The sequence below is a fragment of the Gymnoscopelus microlampas genome (assembly GCF_963454915.1).
Source record: "Gymnoscopelus microlampas genome assembly, chromosome: 16".
Taxonomy (NCBI): Eukaryota; Metazoa; Chordata; class Actinopteri; order Myctophiformes; family Myctophidae; genus Gymnoscopelus; species Gymnoscopelus microlampas.
In genome coordinates, this window is record NC_139953.1 from 36480120 (window position 1) to 36500125 (window position 20006).

Below are 20006 nucleotides of genomic sequence, written 5' to 3' on the forward strand. Positions count from 1 at the left end.
AGAATGCACTTTGTTTTTTACAAAGTAACTGAGACGAGAGAATTGATTGCTTAGCGCACCGGTTCTCAACATCGGGTGTGGGGAACACATGGACAAATATCAAAAAGTATAGTGGATTTATTTTCTGTGTTACTGTCAAAACAGTCAGATAGATAGATAGATAGATAGATAGATAGATAGATAGATAGATAGATAGATAGATAGATAGATAGATCATTTCAGTTGTCAATAATCAGAGATCTATATACACTGTTTGTTTTTGGTCACTCTTTCACTCTTACAAGCTCACAGTCACAACACCTTGTTGTGAGCTTGTAGATCTGCTATTTTCACAATGTTTATCTGTGGAACCGACTAGGCAAACTAAACGTAATGCCTCAACTCCTACAATTCCAAGTGCTTGTCAGGGTGGGGGGCGGTCCCCAGTTCAAATATCATTATTCGGGGGAGGGGGTCACACGGCCTGTAAAGGTTGAGAACCACTGCAGTAGTGGTGTTGTAGTACAGATAAGTTGATAAAAACAAGTCAAAGTGATTTGGCCTCGAGGGGGAGCAACGGTGGATGGATGGAAAGTGTCATCCTCGGTGACAGTGGCAGGAGCAGCTCTACTCTAGACAGCTTGTGGTGCTGAGCTGTCAGTAAGTATACCTCCCCCCCCTGACAGGGGATTCAATCAGATAGTGTACTTCCTAATCCTCTCCTAGTGCGGCTTACACGACGTGACCAGACACTAGGGGAGGACATGACCCCATAGCATAGCTCTTCATTGCTGCAACTGCGTGAACCACATTCGTCCCTATTCTGGCCATGTCATAATAAGTGAACAATTTGGCCATGTGTTGCAACGAAGAGATTTGCTGTTAAAGCTACTGTCTATATGTCTTTGGCTATTCAAAAATAGCAGATTTACAAGCTCGTATATAGCGCGGCACTGAGTGCCGTGCTATGAGCTTGCAGATCTGCTATTTTTTAAGTGCCGCGCTACGAGCTTGAGTGCCGAGCCACGAGCTAGCTTGTAGATCTGCTATTTCTGCGAACACTTTTAACTCAAATCTTTGCTTCTGGGGATTCTACAAATGTCTTCTAAATCAGTTTTTTGGGAGAAAAAAACGTATGTTGCTATATCAGTGGTTCTCAAACTTTTTCATGTCAAGGACCACCCAAAATGATATGTGTTTGGCCGCCGAGACCCACATCTTAAAATATTTAGTTCCAGGCCCCCCCCCAGAAGCAAAGATTATAGAGTGATTTCTTTTTGCTTTAAAAATACATGTCTATCTAATTGATCTATCTATCTGACTGTTTTGACAACACAGAATATAAATCCACTATACTTTATTTTTGATATTTCTCCATGTGTTCCCCGTACCCGATGTTGAGAACCGGCGCGCTAAGCAATCAATTCTCTCGTCTCAGTTACTCTGTAAAAAAAAAAAAGAAAAGTGCATTCTACAAACAGTGTGCTGCAAGCGGAGGCATTGCACTCCAGTGTACAGCGTGGTACAGTGCAGTGGAGGGCGGCGCGGGGGGGGGGGGGGGTGGGTAAAGTCACAAAGCAAAAAGAGTCCCACTGCTCGGTGTGAACCCAGCGCCCCGATCGCTAAGCTGACATCACTGTCAATGATGTGACAGCGGGGCGCTCTCCGATCCATGGGAGCTGAGGACTACTTGAAGCACGCCCCGGCAATTTACATACGGTTTCATCACATGGAGGAGAGAGATACAGAGAGAGAGACAGAGAGAGAGAGAGAGGGAGGGCAAGGAGGAAGGGATGACGAGTGTGTGTGGCTTCGACTCAAGCCTGCAACCGAATCACAGCCACGATGCTATTTATTTCACGTACTGCTGTAACACTCCCCTCCCTCTCGTGATCGGTCTACCACCGCTTCATCATTGAATTGATCTGATGTAGTAACCTCTGCATTACAGTTCCATACGCAGCAGACCCATTATGCATTATTGCATTATTATAGTGAATGGATCACACTGTGATCGAGTGTAAAGCAGACTCACACCCCTGCACGCCACACCGAGAACAGCACTAGGAATGAGTGAAGCCATCAAGACCAGGAAAAGCGTCTCGTGTCGTTTTTTTATTTCTTTGGCTATTCAAAAATAGCAGATATACAAGCTTATAGTGTGAATATGTATTTTTTAAAAGACCTGAGGCCGATTCTACAAATGTCTTCTAAATCCTAACAGTTTTCTGAAAAACTTATGTTTCTATGTCAGTGGCGCTCAAAACCTTTTCATGTCAAGGACCACCCAAAATTATATGTATTTGGCTGCGGACCCACATCTATTACATTTTTTTTCCAGGGAGTTTTAAAAAATCGCTTTAAAAATATATATTCAAAGATTTGCACACATTTTCAAAATGTTTCAAAAAATGGCAGATCTACAAGCTCATAGTGCGGCACTCGGTGCCGCGCTATGAGCTTGTATATCTGCTATTTTTGAATAGCCAATAGCTAAAATCTAAAATGACACATGGATGCTGTCCTGGTCTTAAAGGGTTAAAGGTGTTGCCAATGTTTTGCAGCTGAAAGGAGTAATTCCCTCTGAGGCCTAGATGGGAGAAAAAATGCCACAAAGTGGCTGACCATCACTGACATTAGCTTTATATGATTCGGTTCTCTTTTGTGGTGGGCATCTGAAAAAAATCCCACTGCTGTAGAAAAAAAAGCACCAGGTAAAATAATCGTTCTGACCCTGGAGTCGCAACAATATGCAGAACTATTTCATGTCTTCACTTTGCCAAACTAATGGCCGAAGTAATTTTTTGAGGAAAATGATATGTTTTGCCTAAAGCAGTGTCACACAGTGACAATCGCAGATCTACAAGCTCACAACGCGTCGTGATGCAACACATTATTATGAGCTTGCAGATCGTCTTTTTTTCGCCACGCGACATGTCATACAACAAAGTGTAGATTGGAGTGTGTTTTTGGAGCGGTATACGTCCGTGATTTAGTTTAGTAACTGAATTCTCTGAATCGCAGATCTAAAGTCAAAGCTTAAAATAAAGCAGAGATGGCAGAAAAAAACTATATAATACTGTACAAAGCAGTCAAATATTTCAGAGAGAAAGAGACACACACACACACACACACACACACACACACACACACAGCACAGTGAAAATTGTCCCTCTCTCTTGTCTATCTGTCACGACCACACACTCGTGATGTCCACTCTCTCCAGTGGAGGGCTCTCTCTTTGAAACCCCTCCCTGACTGTCGACCTCTCGCTCCGCTCTCACATTTAACAGGACGCCGACGTCCCCATGAATCCCACCATTGTTTTTGTGTTCTTGCGGAGACTCCCGAGAAATGTGTTGTAGAGAGAAAACGAAGCGTAGCCTCCCTTATCGTCCGACGCAAAACCAAGTGTCCCCCCCCCTTCACTCTTGGCCCGGAGTTGAGCGGTACGTTTGCTGAGGGAGACAGACAAAACAGGATTGTTCTGTTTCCCTGATCTGATGCCCTTAACAAAGCCTTGATTAACAGGCTGTATCCCCCTCCTTCTCCTCTCTCTCTCTCTCTCTCTCTCTCTCTCTCTCTCTCTTAAACTCAGAGATGTGTACAAATGTGGTGGTTCCGTTTGGTTCCATTTGTACATTCTCAGAGCTACAAATTGACAGCGATAATTTCACTGTGTAACCGCCTCTCTCTCTCTCTCTCTCTCTCTCTCTCTCTCTCTCTGCGGTAAAACCACACAATCACATTAGATATGGATGATGTCGGTCAGGGATTATGTCAATAAGGAAATTAAACAGGTAGAGGGTACAGAACCCAATCTGGTTCATTTATTTATGAATGCGTACAAAAATAAGGATAGTAAACACCTCATATCACAAACCTATAACAGATTACAAACCTCTAAAATCCACTCGACTACTAAAGTCAGACAGAAATGGGAAAAAGAATCGGGCCTGGAGATATCTGAGGAGGATTGGAATGATATTTGGGAAGGTCAAACAAGGACAACTAACTCAAGGGCTTGGCGGGAATTCGCCTGGAAGAATACTATACGTTACTTTATCACCCCAAAATTGAAAAGCCATTTTCGGGGTTGTCAAGGACAGGGTCAATGTTGGAGGCATTGTGGTAAAGTGATGGCAGATCATTTCCACATTTTTTGGGACTGTCCTTTAATTCAACCCTTTTGGCAAGAGGTCATCAAAGAAATTAGAGACATTTTTGGAATAGAAATGGATTGTTCTTTTGTTACAGCTTATCTGGGGAAAATCCCTGCTGAACTCATGAGCCAGGACTTATATCTGTATAACATCATTTTGGTTGCCTGTAAGAAAGCCATCACCCGGAAATGGCTACAGGCCGCACCACCGACCAAGGAAGACTGGATTACAGTTGTCAATGAGATAGACTCTATGGAGAGTCTGACCTTCTCTCTTAGGCTGAGAGCGGAACAATATGCGAAAAAATGGAAGAAATGGACTTCTTACTGTTTGATGAGAAATGTAATTCATTGACTGATTGTTGTTAAAAATATATATATATATACTGTAATCCATAAATAGGTTAATCTTTGTATTATAACGCCCACCTCAACACAATTTTTTGTATGTTTTTACTTTATTTATTTTCATTTCATTTTATTTCTCTATGTGTCTATGTGTCAATCTTATACTTGTTTATTTGACTGTTGAATGTTCTAACTGGAAAACAATAAAAAATAAGTTACAAAAAAAAAAGATATGGATGATGTCACTGGTGGTGGCCCACCCCCGCCGGGCCGCGGCGAGACCGGCCCGGCAGAGGTCACATCAGGGAGGAGTGATGTAGATGAAGCTGGGCGGAGGTGTGTACGCGTGTGTGTGTGTGTGTGTGTGTGTGTGTGTGTGTGTGTGTGTGTGTGTGTGTGTGTGTGTGTGTGTGTGTGTGTGTGTGTGTGTGTGTGTGTGTGTGTGTGGGGGGGGAGGGTGAGAGGGTGGTCTCTGTTTCATATGTTATTTACAGTGCAACCACCGCCCCCCCTCTCTGCCCCCTTTTTGCTCTCTAAGACCCTTTTCATTCATATTTGACCTTTTGTCATGCATGCGTAGGTGGGTGGGCAGCCATCAGCAGTGTGTTCTTTTTTTTTTTTGTGGTGGTCATTTTTGCTGATGTTCTCAAGGGCACCAAAGGGGGGCAGCAGGACAGCAGTGAGCAGGCGAGGGGGGGGGGGGGGGGGTTACATATCTAAAAAATGTTTTCTAAATCCTAACAGTATGTTGCTATATCATGTCAAGGACCCCCAAAATGATATGTATTTGGCCGCGGCGGACCCCCATCTCAAAATATGTTGTTCCAAGAATTGAGTTACAAATGTTCGCTTACATTTTTTTCACGATTTTATACCCAAAAAATAGCAGATCTACAAGCTCATAGCGCGGCACCGAGTGCCGCGCTATGAGCTTGTAGATCTGCTATTTTTTGGGTATAAAATCGCTTGTAGATCTGCAATTTTTTTGAACAGCCAAAGAAATCTATAAAATGACACATGATGCGTTCCCGGTCTTAATGGCTTTAATAATAACCACTAATTACTTTAAAGTGACTTTATCTCTTTACGATTGCGTTTAATTACAATTTATCACTTATTCAGATTACATGGAGTCTCCTTGAGGATCCTAGGAGGGTTGCCAGGTTTGGTGCGTGCAGTCAGTCAGTGGTGACACTGAGTGAAGACACTCAGGCTTGAGATGTGTCACAGGCGGGTATGAGTCATCGTAGGGTGTGTGAGTGAGTCGTGACGCACAGGGCCACCGGGGGGACCATCAAACTACACGGACCACGTCAACAACATGACATCCCTCTGTGTGAGCTGAGAGAGAGAGAGGGACTCGTCTATCTGTCTCCACACTGACAGAGATGTCATTTCCCAGGGCAGAGGTTACAGATAATATTATTTATCGTTGTTGTCGGGCAGAAACCTCTTATCTCCATATTTCTTTTCGTAAATTAGGCTACTACTTGATCATACTACAGCGTCACACAAAAGCATCAATAGTAGCAGATCTGCAAGCCCGAAACGCGGCACGAAAGGACGCGTTTTGAGCTTGTAGATCTGCTACTTTGGCTATTTTTGAAATTGAATCCTTAAAAGTAACAGTTTTGGACATAAGAGGGTTTCCCCCTGACAGAGACGATATACCAGTGGTTTTCAAACATTTTCATGTCAAGGACCCCCAAATGCATTTGGCCAAGGACCCCCATCTGACAGATGTATCGTGCCAGGGACCACCATACAAGATTTGTGTTGTTAAAAATGTTCTAAAGATTTTTTTGAAAATAGCTGCTCGAACATTCGCCGAAAACATCAGATTTACAAGTTCACAAGGCGTCGCAATGCGGAAAAAGGGAGGGAGGGCCTATAGTATAGATTCCTGGGGGACTCCGGGTCAAAGAAGTACATACTGTAGGGGTTAAGTGGCTAATTTAACTCAGTTAAATTAACTCTGAGTTAAATCAGTTAATTTAACTACTAATAACTCATTTGACTGCCTGCTAATTTCCAGGCATTCCAAGCGCTGGGGGACAGGCAAGAGTTTTGTAGTAAACCTGGTTTCTGGGACTCTCTTCCTGATTCCTGTGACCCTTACACGTCTGTGACTCTGAGAGTGTACAAATGGAACCAAATGGACCCGTAAGGGTCCATTTGGTTCCATTTGTACACTCTCAGAGTCGCGCGTGTCCTTGAAAATAAAACATTTTGAGAACCGCTGTACTAGTGGACTCCTAATGTGTCCATACACAGTCTTAGCCTTGGATCAAGACTATCATAGATGTATTTTATCGATTTTGACAACGAAAGTAAAAGTCAGACTTGATAAAAAACACATCTATGATAGTCTTGATCCAAGGCTAGCACCGTGACATAGTAAATCAGTGTCAATACATATTCTGAAGAAAACCTGGAGACTGACGTTCAGTAATTGGATGTTATTATCAAAATAAGAACATTATAATGGTGTGTGTATAAAAGCAAAATCCAGAATTTGCCACGGGCGAGGCCAAGTCTTGCCACGGACACATATTCGTCCGTGTACGGACATAATTGATGACCCCTCCTCCTGTGTGTTGTTTACCTGCTGAGTCATTTTCTATTAGTGTTATTTCTTACTCCTAGCAGTATCTCTTTTTCTGTGTCTGTCCTGTGTTTCGTAACTGCTGTAATGCCACTATAACTGACAACTGTATTTCCCCACGTGGGATATGTAAAGGTCTCTCTCTCTCTCTCTCTCTCACTCTCTCTCTCTCTCAAACAGAATATCATTGCTGCGGGCAGAAACCTCATATCTCCGTATTTCAACATTCTATGTTTTTTCCCCCCACAAATTAATGCCCCACTTTGTTGTACAAGTGTCTTGCAAAAGCAGTAAGAGTAGCCGATCTACAAGCTCACAACGCGGCACGATGCGAAGCATCGTGAGCTTGTGTAGATCATCTCAATCATTTCAAAATGTTTAAGTGAAAGTGAAGGCGGTTACATCTGTGAGTGGGTTTTTGGGGCGGTGTAGCCGCCCCCTATAATTGAGTTTTGGACACCGACCAAAACATTTGTGTACCCCCTAACCCTTCCATTGTTAATGCAAATCGATACTTTTTTCATATCAGCCAATCACATTACAGCTAGTGTCATCACCACTAACTGTAATGTGATTGGCTGACTTTGCAAATTCAGGACTGTGATTGGCTAGCGAAACACATGACACATGTGCAGCCCTATGAATAGCAGTATGGACTTTAAAAAAAGTCATTTAACCTTTTTTTAAAGTGAGTCATGTTGTGATGACCACACACCGCCCACTTCACACTGGGTGTGTTTTTTTTTTATAAATAATGAAGTTGGTAGGGTAAGTGATATTTCTTTTGTTAAAATAAGTGTTAAATAGCTCTATATGAAATGCATTTTCAGGTTGGGATACCAATTTGATCCAATCATGAGAGAGAACTCACACGGGATAAGGGATTAACAAAATTTGGAACCGGAACACTATCAAATTTAAGCTTGTTTTTTTAAACAAAAAATATCAGTTTACCTTAAGACCTGGAACGCATTCTATTTTCCATTCCCTAGAAAAGTAACGGCTTTGGACCGACGGTATATGGTTTACACCCAGCGGACGATATGTAAAGTGATTTCTTTCGTTTTTTTTATATAACCACTATGTTTCATAGCAGAACAGGATTTAGTCACATGTGCATTTTGTTGCCTTTGCGAGAGAACAAAGCCAATCTTCATTATGTCCCGCTTTGCTGTCTATTTATACTAAACGATACAGCATCGCTGGAATGTTGTCAAATCTAGCAGCCGTTGGACAAAGAGAAACGGGGAGGCTCGGGGGTTGAAATCCCCACCCCCCCCAGCAGAAGAAACTCCTTTCCTAGGCATATTAAAGAACCAGCCCTTCGCAATATGTCACTCCCTCCTCACACCTGAAATACACAGCAGCTCATGCATAATTCATGGACCCGGGAAAAGAGTGAATGAAAGGGATGCTGGGATTTTCTTTTTTCCTTTTTTTTTTTTTGCGCTTTGAACGCGGGTGAGACATTCCCTGGAGTCATCCTTTGAGTTAAAAAAAATACCATAACACTGTTCTTTTTTTTTTTACAGAAGACTAAAATGTATTAATCTTCCGAATTCTATTATCATTATATTATGTCCAAAACTGTTACATTACAGGATTACATTTTTTTTTTAAAGCAAAAATAGCAGATCTACAAGCTCAAAATCGGATGGGTAATTGTTTTCCCCTGAAGTAGGGCATTTTTAGAGTCACTTTTAGATTTCTTTGGCTATTAAAAAAAAATAGCAGATATACAAGCTCATAGCGCGGCACCGAGTGCCGCGCTATGAGCTTGTATATCTGCTATTTTTGAAAGAAATCGTGAATAATGTGTGCAAATCTTTCAATACATACTTTTTAAAGCATTAACATTTGTAACTACATTTTTGCTTCTGGGGGGCCCTGGAACAAAATATGTATGTAAAAAAAAAAGTGCTTAGGAAGCGAGATACAGCCTTTTTCAGTTATAAGTTAAACAAGGAGTGGATGGAGCTGCAAATCTTCAGATGATGATATCTTGGGTTCTGAACTCTGGATTTTTCGTTCTGGCACTGAGGGCATTCAGAAAAAAACTTGGGATATCTCGTTGTGTGGCACTGAGAGAGTTAATATACAAAAAACATAAAAAGTAGAAATCTGGAGATACAGGGTTTGTGCCCGTCAGCGACGATATCGTGTCGCGTGCGGCGGGCACGCACTCATGGTGCTGACGCCTGACAGCCTGGCGCTTTATTAATACATGCTGCCGGCCATGGAAGGAGCTCCACAACTTCTACCACACACGCACACACGTGTGGCGCGGCGTGCCCCAGTTTTTTTTTTCCCCGCTGCACATGTATGTCGTCGTATGTCATGGCAGAAACCTTGTATGTCCAAAACCGGGGAAAAAAATAACCTGCGTTCCGATGGCTCCCATGCTATTTAGACACAAGCTCAGAAAGCGTCGCGATGCAACGCGCTGTGAGCTCCTAGCTACTCTCGTATTGTTGTACGACGAAGTGGGGCAATAATTTATGAAGCAAAAAAAAAAGGTGAAAATATGGAGATAGAAGGTTTTTTTTTTTGCAGCAATGACATGCATACTGTGCTCTCCTATGCATGCGTGAGTACCAGCAGTTGGCTGTGTGACATCAATCCATCACGAGGATCTCTTTCATTGTTTCGTCAGCCGACGACGAGGGTATATAGGCTCCGAAAGGGGGGGGGGGGGGGGGGGCTCAGGTTTTTAAAGCCATAGCAGCGCCAAAAGCGAGGCTCGAAGAAGCCATGGAAGAAGAAGGGTTGAGGAAAGTTGAAGGCTTTGTGACGGCGCTAATCTCGCGGCGAAGTGCGACACTGCTATATAACGGCGATGGAGGGTGAATCGGTGACGTGCTAATTGGCAAATCACTTTCCCAACAGCCGGTATTATGTACCCCCCCCCCCCCACCACATACACACACACACACGCACACACACCCGCCCCACTCCATCCCAGAGGCAATCAGTATTTTAACAGATCAAATTAAAACACTGCGAGGCTGACACACTCGCTCTCACGCTCTTGTGTGATGAAAAAAAAAAAAGAAAAAAAAAAAACTTCTCACAGTTGGTAGGGAACGAATCAAGGTCCCAGGAAAAAAAATGATCACAACGTCGAGAGTGAACAAAACACGGTGATAACAACAGCGTTGGAGAAAGGGGAATGGGCCCGGGAGGCAAGTGACAGTGTTACAGGGAGGGTAAATGGATGTGTGTATCAATGTTTTTCCCTTCAAACCGAAGCAGGAAAGGAGGGAAGCGGACGGGCACCCCGCCTAGAAGAGCTGTCAGCCTGCCAAAGAAGAGAAGCTTCTTTTGTATTGGTTTCAGCAGAGGAGGGTTTTGACTGTTGCGTTGTCTACAAGGGCAGGATTCCCACCCACTGTCTCTCACTTGAAATCAAAATGTTTTTGATTGAGATGTGTGAAATGTACGAGGACGGGGGGGACACGTTTTTTTCTTCTTCAGGAAAGTCACCTTTTTTCCCCCTGTTGACAACATTTTACAATGACAAATGCCCATCCATCTATCTGATAGAATCCTGATCCTAGCGGCTCCCAAAGATTTCAGCCCAAGACCCCAACAAAAAGATACATTTGTGGTGTCTCCCCAAATTTACAAAATACAGTAAAAAGAAAAGTACCTGTTTACTAGTGAAAACAGCCAATCTACAAGCTCACAACGCATCGCATTGTGAGCTTGAGCATTGGCTCTTTTCACTATTTCATAAAGTTTTTATGATTTTTGGAATATTTCTGAAATTCTCTACAACAATGTTGAACCACTTAAACCCCAGCATCGCTATTGTGGGGAAAGCTTTCGCTGAAAATAGCCGACCGACAAGCTCACAACGCGACGCGTTGCGTCGCGTTGTGAGCTTGTCGGTCGGCTATTTTCAGCGAAAGCTTTCCCTACAATAACAGAAAACAGAAAAGTAACTAGTATTGAGCCCTGAGGGACTCCGGGTTTAAGTGGTTACAACGTTTACGATTTTTCGAATATTTCAGAAATTCTTTCCAAAAAAAAACATATATATACAGATATATACTTCCCGAACCCATATAAAAAAACAAAAGAGCAGGATCCCATTATTTTGAAAAAAAAAAAAAAAAAAAAACACTGATCCATAATCAATATACGTTACCTCTTCGGGGAGACTGACGACCAGGCCATTCTCCGCCGCCTGGCCCACCTGTCCCAGCGCCTGCAGGAAGTACTCGCTGCAGGCGGCCAGCACGGCCCTGTGCCCGCGGAACTCCTTCCCTCCTTCCACCAGCACCGTCACATCGCACAGGATGTCCCGCTTCCGCTGGTCGTTGAGGCACAGGAGGATGTTGGTACAATGAACTGTCGACTCATACACATACATGGGGGCTTCAGGCTGCTCATCCACGGACATTCCGCTTACGCCCTGGAAATAGAAAAAGCGACACAACAACACAGAGGGGGGGGGGGGGGGGGGGGGGGCGGAGAGGGAGGGAGGGGGGTTAACTTTCAGCTAGTGGTCTGGGCGAGTGCACACACACACACACACATGTTTTGATTTACCATACTTGCGAGGACATCGCCATTTTTAGGGCGTTGATTTTATTCATGTAAAAAAATAGATATATTGGCATTTTTAAATGTAACCCTAGAGCCGAAAATACAAGCTCAAGAGCTTGTAGATCGGCTGTTTTCGGTGCATGACACACCGGCACATAACTAAAGTAAAAAATCAGGCATTTAACTTCAACCCCAACAACCACACAACCTAAACTCAAAATTTCTTTCCTAATTCTATAAACCCACATTTTTTTGGAACCATAAAAACAACCATTTCTCTTGTGAGGAACCAGAAAAACATTATCCTCACAATTCCTCTATTCCTCATATTTTACTATACTTGTGGGGACATTAAGGTCCTCACAAGTATACACACACACGCACACGCACACACACACACACACACACACACACACACACACACACACACACACACACACACACACACACACGCACACAAGCGCGCACAGACGCGCGCACGCATACCGCAGGGCTGACATCACCTCCCCACTACGGCCAGCCAGCCAGCCATCCAGCTAGTCCCATGATTCAACAATGCAGCAGTGACTGACCGCCCGCCTGTCTCCTTTACTCTCCACTGCAATTTCACATGCTCATTTCCCCCCATTTTTACCCTGAGAGGACCCCATGTAAATACCCTCGCTCAGTGTCGGGGCGAAAAGAAACCTCTCATCTACATATTTTTAACCCATGAAGACCGGGAACGCATCTGTGTCATTTTAAGATTTCTTTGGCTATTCAAAAAATAGCAGATTTACAAGCTCATAGCGCGGCACCGAGTGCCACGCTATGAGCTTGTAGATATGCTATTTTTGGAAAAATCTTGAACATTTGTGCAAATCTTTGAATATATATATTTCTTAAAGCTAACATTTGTAACTCAAATCTTTGCTTCTGGAGGAGGTCCCACTCCCTGGAACAAAATATATTGAGATGGGGGTCCGCGGCCAAATACATATCATTTTGGGGGTCCTTGACTGACACAAGCCTTCACTGACACAAGCTCTGACACAAGACCGACACAAGCTCACAACAAGTCGCGTTGTGAGCTTGTAGAAGGGCTTGCAGAATTCTTTCTGTGGTTTAACAAAGAAATATTTAACCAACGGAAACGTATTAACAAGATTAAATAACTACATTGGATCCAATGGATTTTTCCCCCCATTTCCTGAGAAGTAACAGTTTTGGTCATACAAGGTTTCTACAAGACAGCGATGATATGATGTTATGTTACCCATGTACTGTATTACAGTATTCTTTGCATCCCTTTTTTGTCACCTATTTTAATAGATGTTAGTTTAGATTTGTTTTGGTTTGACCATAAATGCTAAGAATGATGTTATTCATATAGCATGTAGTTTAACTTTAGAGTTTATAGTACAGATTCTAGGTTTGATGTTTACCCGGTATCCTTGTTTCTTTGAAGCAATACATAGGCCTACTTAAGTGACTATTTGTTGTCGTTTGTTGTCTAGGGTTCATGACTAGATTGAAACATTGTAAATCTATATTTGTACCTGCATGTGAACAAACAGGCACTCATCCTCACACAGACACTCATTTACACAAACACACCGTTTGCGAGTGTTCATTCCCTTCTCACTCCTTCACATCTACTTCAGCAAACGTGTAAACACAACGCTAGACTGTCACGCACTACCAAACGCTCTCAAGAAAATGCAATAGAAGATGCACTAGATCAGGTACTGTTGTTGTCACCCTATAGAGGAGAATAAAGCCCACATGTGTTTTCATTGTAGAGATAAGGACAACAGCCATACATGCTGTTATGTTATGCATGGCACGCATGCAGTGCGTGCATATGTATGTTAGTTCAGAGTGCACACAAACACAAGTACTGTACAGTCTTTCCAAAGTCAGTTGTGTGTGTGCGGCTGAGTAAACGTGAATAGCAAAAAATGTTATGCATGTTGCATAACATTTGATTTGATGACAGAATCCTTCAAAGTGAAAGAACACCTGAAAGAACGGTGTCTGAGAAAAACACAGTTGCAGCTTTTGTCTACGAGTATGCAGGGTTTATAAATAGATTTACAAATCAACACAACAACAAACACTTATGAAAAGCGAAAGGATAATTGAAAGAACCGTACTGTATCTGTGAAGACAGAAAAAAAACACCACCACTGCAACTTTTATCTACGAGTATGCAGAATTGAAAATCGTTTTTACAAATCAACACAACAATAAACACTTATGTTTTCCCCATTCCACAAGGCTGTTCTCAGTTAACCCATTAAGACCGGGAACTCATCCGTGTCTATCTGTGGCTATTCAAAAATATGTGGCTATTCAAAAATAGCAGATCTGAAAGCTCATAGCGCTATGAGCTCATAGCGCTCATGCCTTGCTATGAGCTTGTAGATCTGCTATTTTTGAATACGACATCTTATCTAAAAATGACACCGATGCGTTCCTGGTCTTAATGGGTTAAGTCAGTGTGCTGTTAGAACTCCACAGTTCCATCAAAACACATACTCCAAGAAGAAGCCCAGGTTCGGGGGAAAATAACAGGCCCACGTGCCATGGTTTTTTCCCCCCCTGCCAAACTTTCCGTTCTGTTGGCCCTGTGATGACAGACGGCGGGCTATCTTCCCCTCAGAGCTCTCACTAGAGACACTCTGCGCACACAGCACTAACTGGACTCAAACAACTGCCACTGCACTATCACCATTATTTCAAACCTTTGCCTCGATTATGAGTAATGCTCAACACGATTATTAAAAAAATTGCCTTGTTCCCAGCCTTTACTCATCTGCGAAGAGAAAAGCCTGGTCACGCCCTAATGCAGAGAGTGTCTATAGGGGCGGGGCTTCCATCGGACGCATTTCCCCCGGAAACTATATTTTTTTGACCAATCACAACAGCTGTTTCATTCACGGAGAATCTCAACAGATTTGTTAAGCGGGAACGTCATTTCCGTCGGCGGTATTTCCCGCCAAATTCTGGTATAAGGATAAGGTACTTCCGCTTAGACACTCAACCGGCTTGGTCTTGCCACAAAAATAGTGAAAATAGCACATCTACAAGACCACATCGTGATGCAAGCCGTTGTGGGCTTGTAGATCACAATTTTTTTTGTATGCCACTATTGTACAATGAAGTTTAATACAGGGGTAATTAGTGACTAATCGATTTAGTTGATTATAGAAAATCTATTAACCACTTAAACCCCAGCATCGGTATTGTCGGGAAAGCTTTCGCTGAAAAAAGCCGATCGACAAGCTCACAACGCGACGCGCTGCGTCGTGTTGTGAGCTTGTCGATCTGCTATTTTCAGCGAAAGCTTTCCCCACAATAACAGAAAACAGAAAAGACACTAGTATTGATCCCTAAGAGACTCCGGGGGTTAAGAAAGTGGTTAAGAAATAAACAATAAAAAAAAAACTGCTTCTCCATAACTCATTATGGGTTCTAAATATCGGTTTTATATACATTTTAGGTTAGTTTCCCAGCCCTATATGACAGACGCAAGCCAGGGCTATCTTTCCCGGAGAGCTCTCACTAGAGACACTCTATCTGCACACACAGCACTTACTGTACTCAAACAACTGCCACTGTATAACTACAGGTCTCTGTGCTGACTAGACTGTTAGTGGACATCTTTGTGAGTACTTTACCCACTCGTCACACTTCACCTGCATCATTGTTTGAGCAGGGTAACCTGAGGGGAAGAATACATGAATAATAATAAAGAAGAAGCAGCAACTCTTTGTGACTATCTAGGAGGCTGCTGGGCGAGAAACCAATCACACTGTCCCCCTTGTTAATAAGCACTTAAACCAGTGGTCTTCAACGTTTTTCAGGCCAAGGACCCCCTAGCTGAGAGAGAGATGAAGCAGGGACCCCCCTCTATATTGTATAAAATTGTGTTTCAGATTAAACACTGATTTCAGATTTCATTTTTTTTTTACTCTAAAAAACTCTAAAATGAGTCGTTCACCAATTATGACATGCCTAGAACAGGGATGCTAGGGTTCATGTGGTTATAAACACCTATGAAACACCTAGGAGCCTATCCCCTAGCCAAGCTGCCTCCTTGATCCTCCCTTTTTTATGTCAAGGACCCCCAAATTGACACTTATTAGCCCGCGGACCTCCATTTGAAAAGAAATGCCAGGGACTTTTCAACCATTAATTCCAAGGACCCCCAGTTTGACGTGCATTAGGCTACGGACCCCCATGTAATGGCATTTCTATCTCTGGGACCCCAATTTATATTGTAAAATCTCTGAGAGTGTACAAACTCTGAGAGTGTACAAATGGAACCAAATGGACCCGTTAGGGTCCATTTGGTTCCATTTGTACACTGTCAAAGTTACAGACCCATAAGGGTCAATTTGGTTCCTAACTATCTATCATTTAGCTGGGGACCCCCTGGAACTCCCTCAAGGACCTTGGGGGGGTCTGCGCTCCACCAGGCTCCAACGGCAGCCCACCCCTGACGACGCTAGTACGTCACAGAGGACTTTATCCAACCATTGATGCAGAGTGCCAAGCAGGGAGGCACTGGGTCCCATTTTTATAGTCCTTTGGTATGACTCAGGCCGGGGATTGAAACAAACCCAATCTGAGGGTTCTAGCAGGACACTCTCTAACCACAGGGCCACTAGCGCTGGTGGAGTGCCCTTGCGGAAGGTCATTAATGTGTAGCTCTGCTCCAGTGAAGCTTACTGAAAGGCCAGTAGTAGAATCCTGTGGTTGTATTGGGCATCTCTCTGTGTGAACGTCACGTAAATTGTGTGTGGGAGCAAATGAAGGAATTTGGTGGGAAAAAAGGGTGTCGGAAAGGCACAGCCAATAGTGCATTGGTTTAATCCCTTAAGACCGGGAAAGCATCTGTGTCATTTTAAGATTTCTTTGGGCTATTTTTTCTTAAATCATGAAAATGTGTGCAGATCTTTGAATGTATATATATACATATTTTTTTTTACTTACATTTTTATCCCATGATTTTGTAACCCTTATTTTTTCACCCGGTGCCAATTTTCTAAGTGATCCTGGGCACTACACTCCCCTCACCAGCCTAGGGAGGCCAGGGCCGAGCTCATGCCTCCTTCAATGCATGAGAGCCAACTGACCTTCTTGTCACCTGACAGGAGGGAGTTTCCCTGGTTGGACGTAGCGCGTGGAATGTATATTTTATTTTTTAAAGCGAACATTTATAAAATATTTTGTTCCAGTGACCTCCAGAAGCAAAGATTTGAGTTACAAATGTTCGCTTTAAAATATATATATATTCAAATTTTCAAAGATTTTCCAAAAAATAGCAGATCTACAAGCTCATAGCGCGGCACTCGGTGCCTCGCTATGAGCTTGTAGATCTGCTATTTTTCAATAGCCCAAAGAACAGTACAGCACAGCAATCACATCACATCTCATCACATGAGCCCTTGTGATTGTACTATATGCATTCAACCACTTCTGACTCGCTGCCACTTTTTGGGGGATCGGTTTCCCATCCGCCAGGACAGTCAGGAGCCAATGGATCCTATATCCTTACACACACGCACGCACGCACACACACACACACACACACACACACACACACACACACACACACACACACACACACACACACACACACACACACACACACACACACAAAGGGGGAGGGGGATACTTCCACTCCGAGGCTGGAAATCGAGACCTGGAGTCCTCCAGCTAATGGAAAGTCTCACCATTTCCCAAAAGACTTGTCACCATATATATATATATTTTTTTTTAATTTTATGCATTTATTTCACAGTGAGCAGAGAGACAGGAAAGGCAGGAGAGGGAGAGAGAGAGAGAGAGAGAGAGAGAGAGAGAGAGAGAGAGAGAGGGGATGACATGCAACAAAGAGCCTCGGGTCTGATTCAAGACCCGGGCCAACTGCAGGAATCAGATTGTTTTTTACCAAGTCTGAAGAGCCCAAACACACGCGCACGTGCACGCACACACGCACACACACACACACACACACACACACACACACACACACACACACACACACACACACACACACACGCACGCACGCGCACGCACATTCTTCTACTCCACATGTAGTGGAGTAGAAGTAAAAGTACTGAAAATTGGAAATACTCCAGTAAAGTAAAAAAATACCTCAACATTGTGCTTAAGTACAGTACTTGAGTAAAATGTACTTAGTTACTTTTCCACCACTGCCCACTTCTCACCATTCTCAGTGTTGGGTCAGACAAGTGAAGAGAGAGAGCTTATGCTCCACTTCTTCACTCTCACCAGCCAAACGTTTGGACGGAGGAGTTATAGGTATTTCCATTTCCTCAGTGGTGCAAAACCCTAATTTATACGCTCCATCGCTCGCCAAAAATAATTTCCAAGAAAGAAACATGACGTGATGCCGGAGCGGACATAATATTAAAGTCTACTTGCAATAACCATGTCCAGGGTTTTTAAGGATCCTTCACTGGTCTCGGGGCTTTTAACCACTTAAGAACTGGAACGCATCTGTGTCATTTTTAGATTTGAGCTAAAAAGCCATATTTTACACTTTTGGCTATTCAAAAATAGTAGATCTACAAGCTCATAGCGCGGCACCGAGTGCCGCGCTACGAGCTTGTAGATCTGCTATTTTTGAAAAATCAAGAACATTTGTGGAAATCTTTGAATATATATATTTAAAGTGAACATTTGTAACTCAAATATTTGCTTCATGGGGTTCCTGGAACAAAATATTTTTAAATGGGGGTCCGTGGCCAAATACATATGTTGCTGTCCTTGACATGCAAAAGTTTGAGAACCACTGATATAGAAACATACGTTTTTCAGAATACTGTTGGGATTTAGAAGACATAGAATCGGAACCTCAGGTCTTAATCGGTTAAGTACAATACTTGAGTAAATGTACTTAGTTACTTTACACCACTGACGGTGAGCCAGTGATTCTCAAACTTTTCAATTTCAAAGACCCCCCCCCAGTTAGTTTGGTAAGCATTTACGGCCACAGAAGTCCCCCATAATTCTGAGACCGTACAAATATATAACCAAATAAAAAAAAACACAAGGGTCCATTTGGTTACATTTGCACAATCTCAGAGTTACAGACCTGGGTCCATTGGGTTCCTAACTATCAACCAATTAGCTGGGGAACCCCCTTAAGGACCCCTGGGGGTCCCCGGACCTGGAACCCCCTCAAGGACCCCTGGGGGGGGTCCCCACTTTGAGAACCACTGTGGTATAAGCATGCTGACGTCAGCGCTGTTGGCGGCTGGAGTACACAGCTTCATCCTCTCTACAATCATGCTGTGCTTTTGATCTATGGAACGCGGTACGGCTATATACCCAGTCATGGAACCATTTAGATGCATCAATATTAGCACGCCGGGGAAAGAAGAAGACAAAAAATAAAAAAGAGAAAAGGGGGGGGAAAAAACAAACCGAGCTGCCTGCGGTAGCCAATGAAAAAACAGTTTTGCGTCCTTCAGCAGTTCTCATCAGAATGTAACCATAGCCTGCTATTTTGTGGTTTGCCTGTGTTTGTCTGTGTTTGTGTTTGTGGATGCGCGCGCGTGTTTGGGAGGGTGTCTCTCTGTGTGTGTGTGTGTGTGTGTGTGTGTGTGTGTGTGTACACAATTGTGTTTATGTCTGTGTGTGGAGGTCCATATGTGTGCGTCTGTCTGCATGTGCATTCACTTGTCTCGTATGTGTGTGTGTGTGTGCGTGCACGTGCATGCTTTCCTGCGGCTTCTGTTAGTGTCATCCTTGCATTTTCCCTCCTCAAAAAAACTGCAGCGTGCCGTTATCCGAAAAGTCCAGGCAAAACGGCACACACACATTCCGGAGGGGGGCAGGAATAGCATGTTTGGATTGCCGTGAACCCTTGCAACCGCATCTGGAAACATTATTCTTGGAAGACAGGTCATTATCCCAGGAAGCCCGGCTGCAGAAATGCTCGGTGGAAATAAGCAAACTATACAACAATTGCAGCTCCAAGTCCACTCAGACAACCACTAGCTAGAGGAGCTGTCTGGACTGAAGCTATGGTGGTTGTTCTGTCTGCCCCCCCCCCCCGCACCACACTCCTCTACCGGACCGGAAACACAGCTTATTGGGTCTGCAGTACGCTGACCGACCGGGCGTCCCGGTTTGGCCTGGGATTGTTTCCGGCGGCTTCGAGCCCGGGGTATGCCCCGAGTTCAGACAAAAATATCTCGAAAAATGTCCCGGTTTTCGATGTTAACTCTACCAAATTGTCCCGGTTTTCACCTAAAATTTAAATAATACTGCTTGTTTTGAGTGCTTAAATAGATGTTTACAGACCCCAACCTGACGATAATAGCAGATCTAAAAGCTCAC

General features: G+C 43.4%; 1 protein-coding gene across 2 annotated transcripts in view; it reads right to left on the bottom strand.

Annotated features, from left to right (window-relative positions):
* bach2b (BTB and CNC homology 1, basic leucine zipper transcription factor 2b) overlaps window positions 1-20006 on the bottom strand; it is a 161722-nt gene that overhangs the window by 46348 nt on the left and 95368 nt on the right. For both annotated transcript variants that reach the window (XM_084083174.1, XM_084083175.1), the window contains exon 2: window positions 11245-11511. In XM_084083174.1, coding sequence (XP_083939300.1) covers window positions 11245-11499 — 255 coding nt within the window. In that variant the 5' untranslated portion in view covers window positions 11500-11511. The remainder of the gene's footprint in view (window positions 1-11244; window positions 11512-20006) is intronic.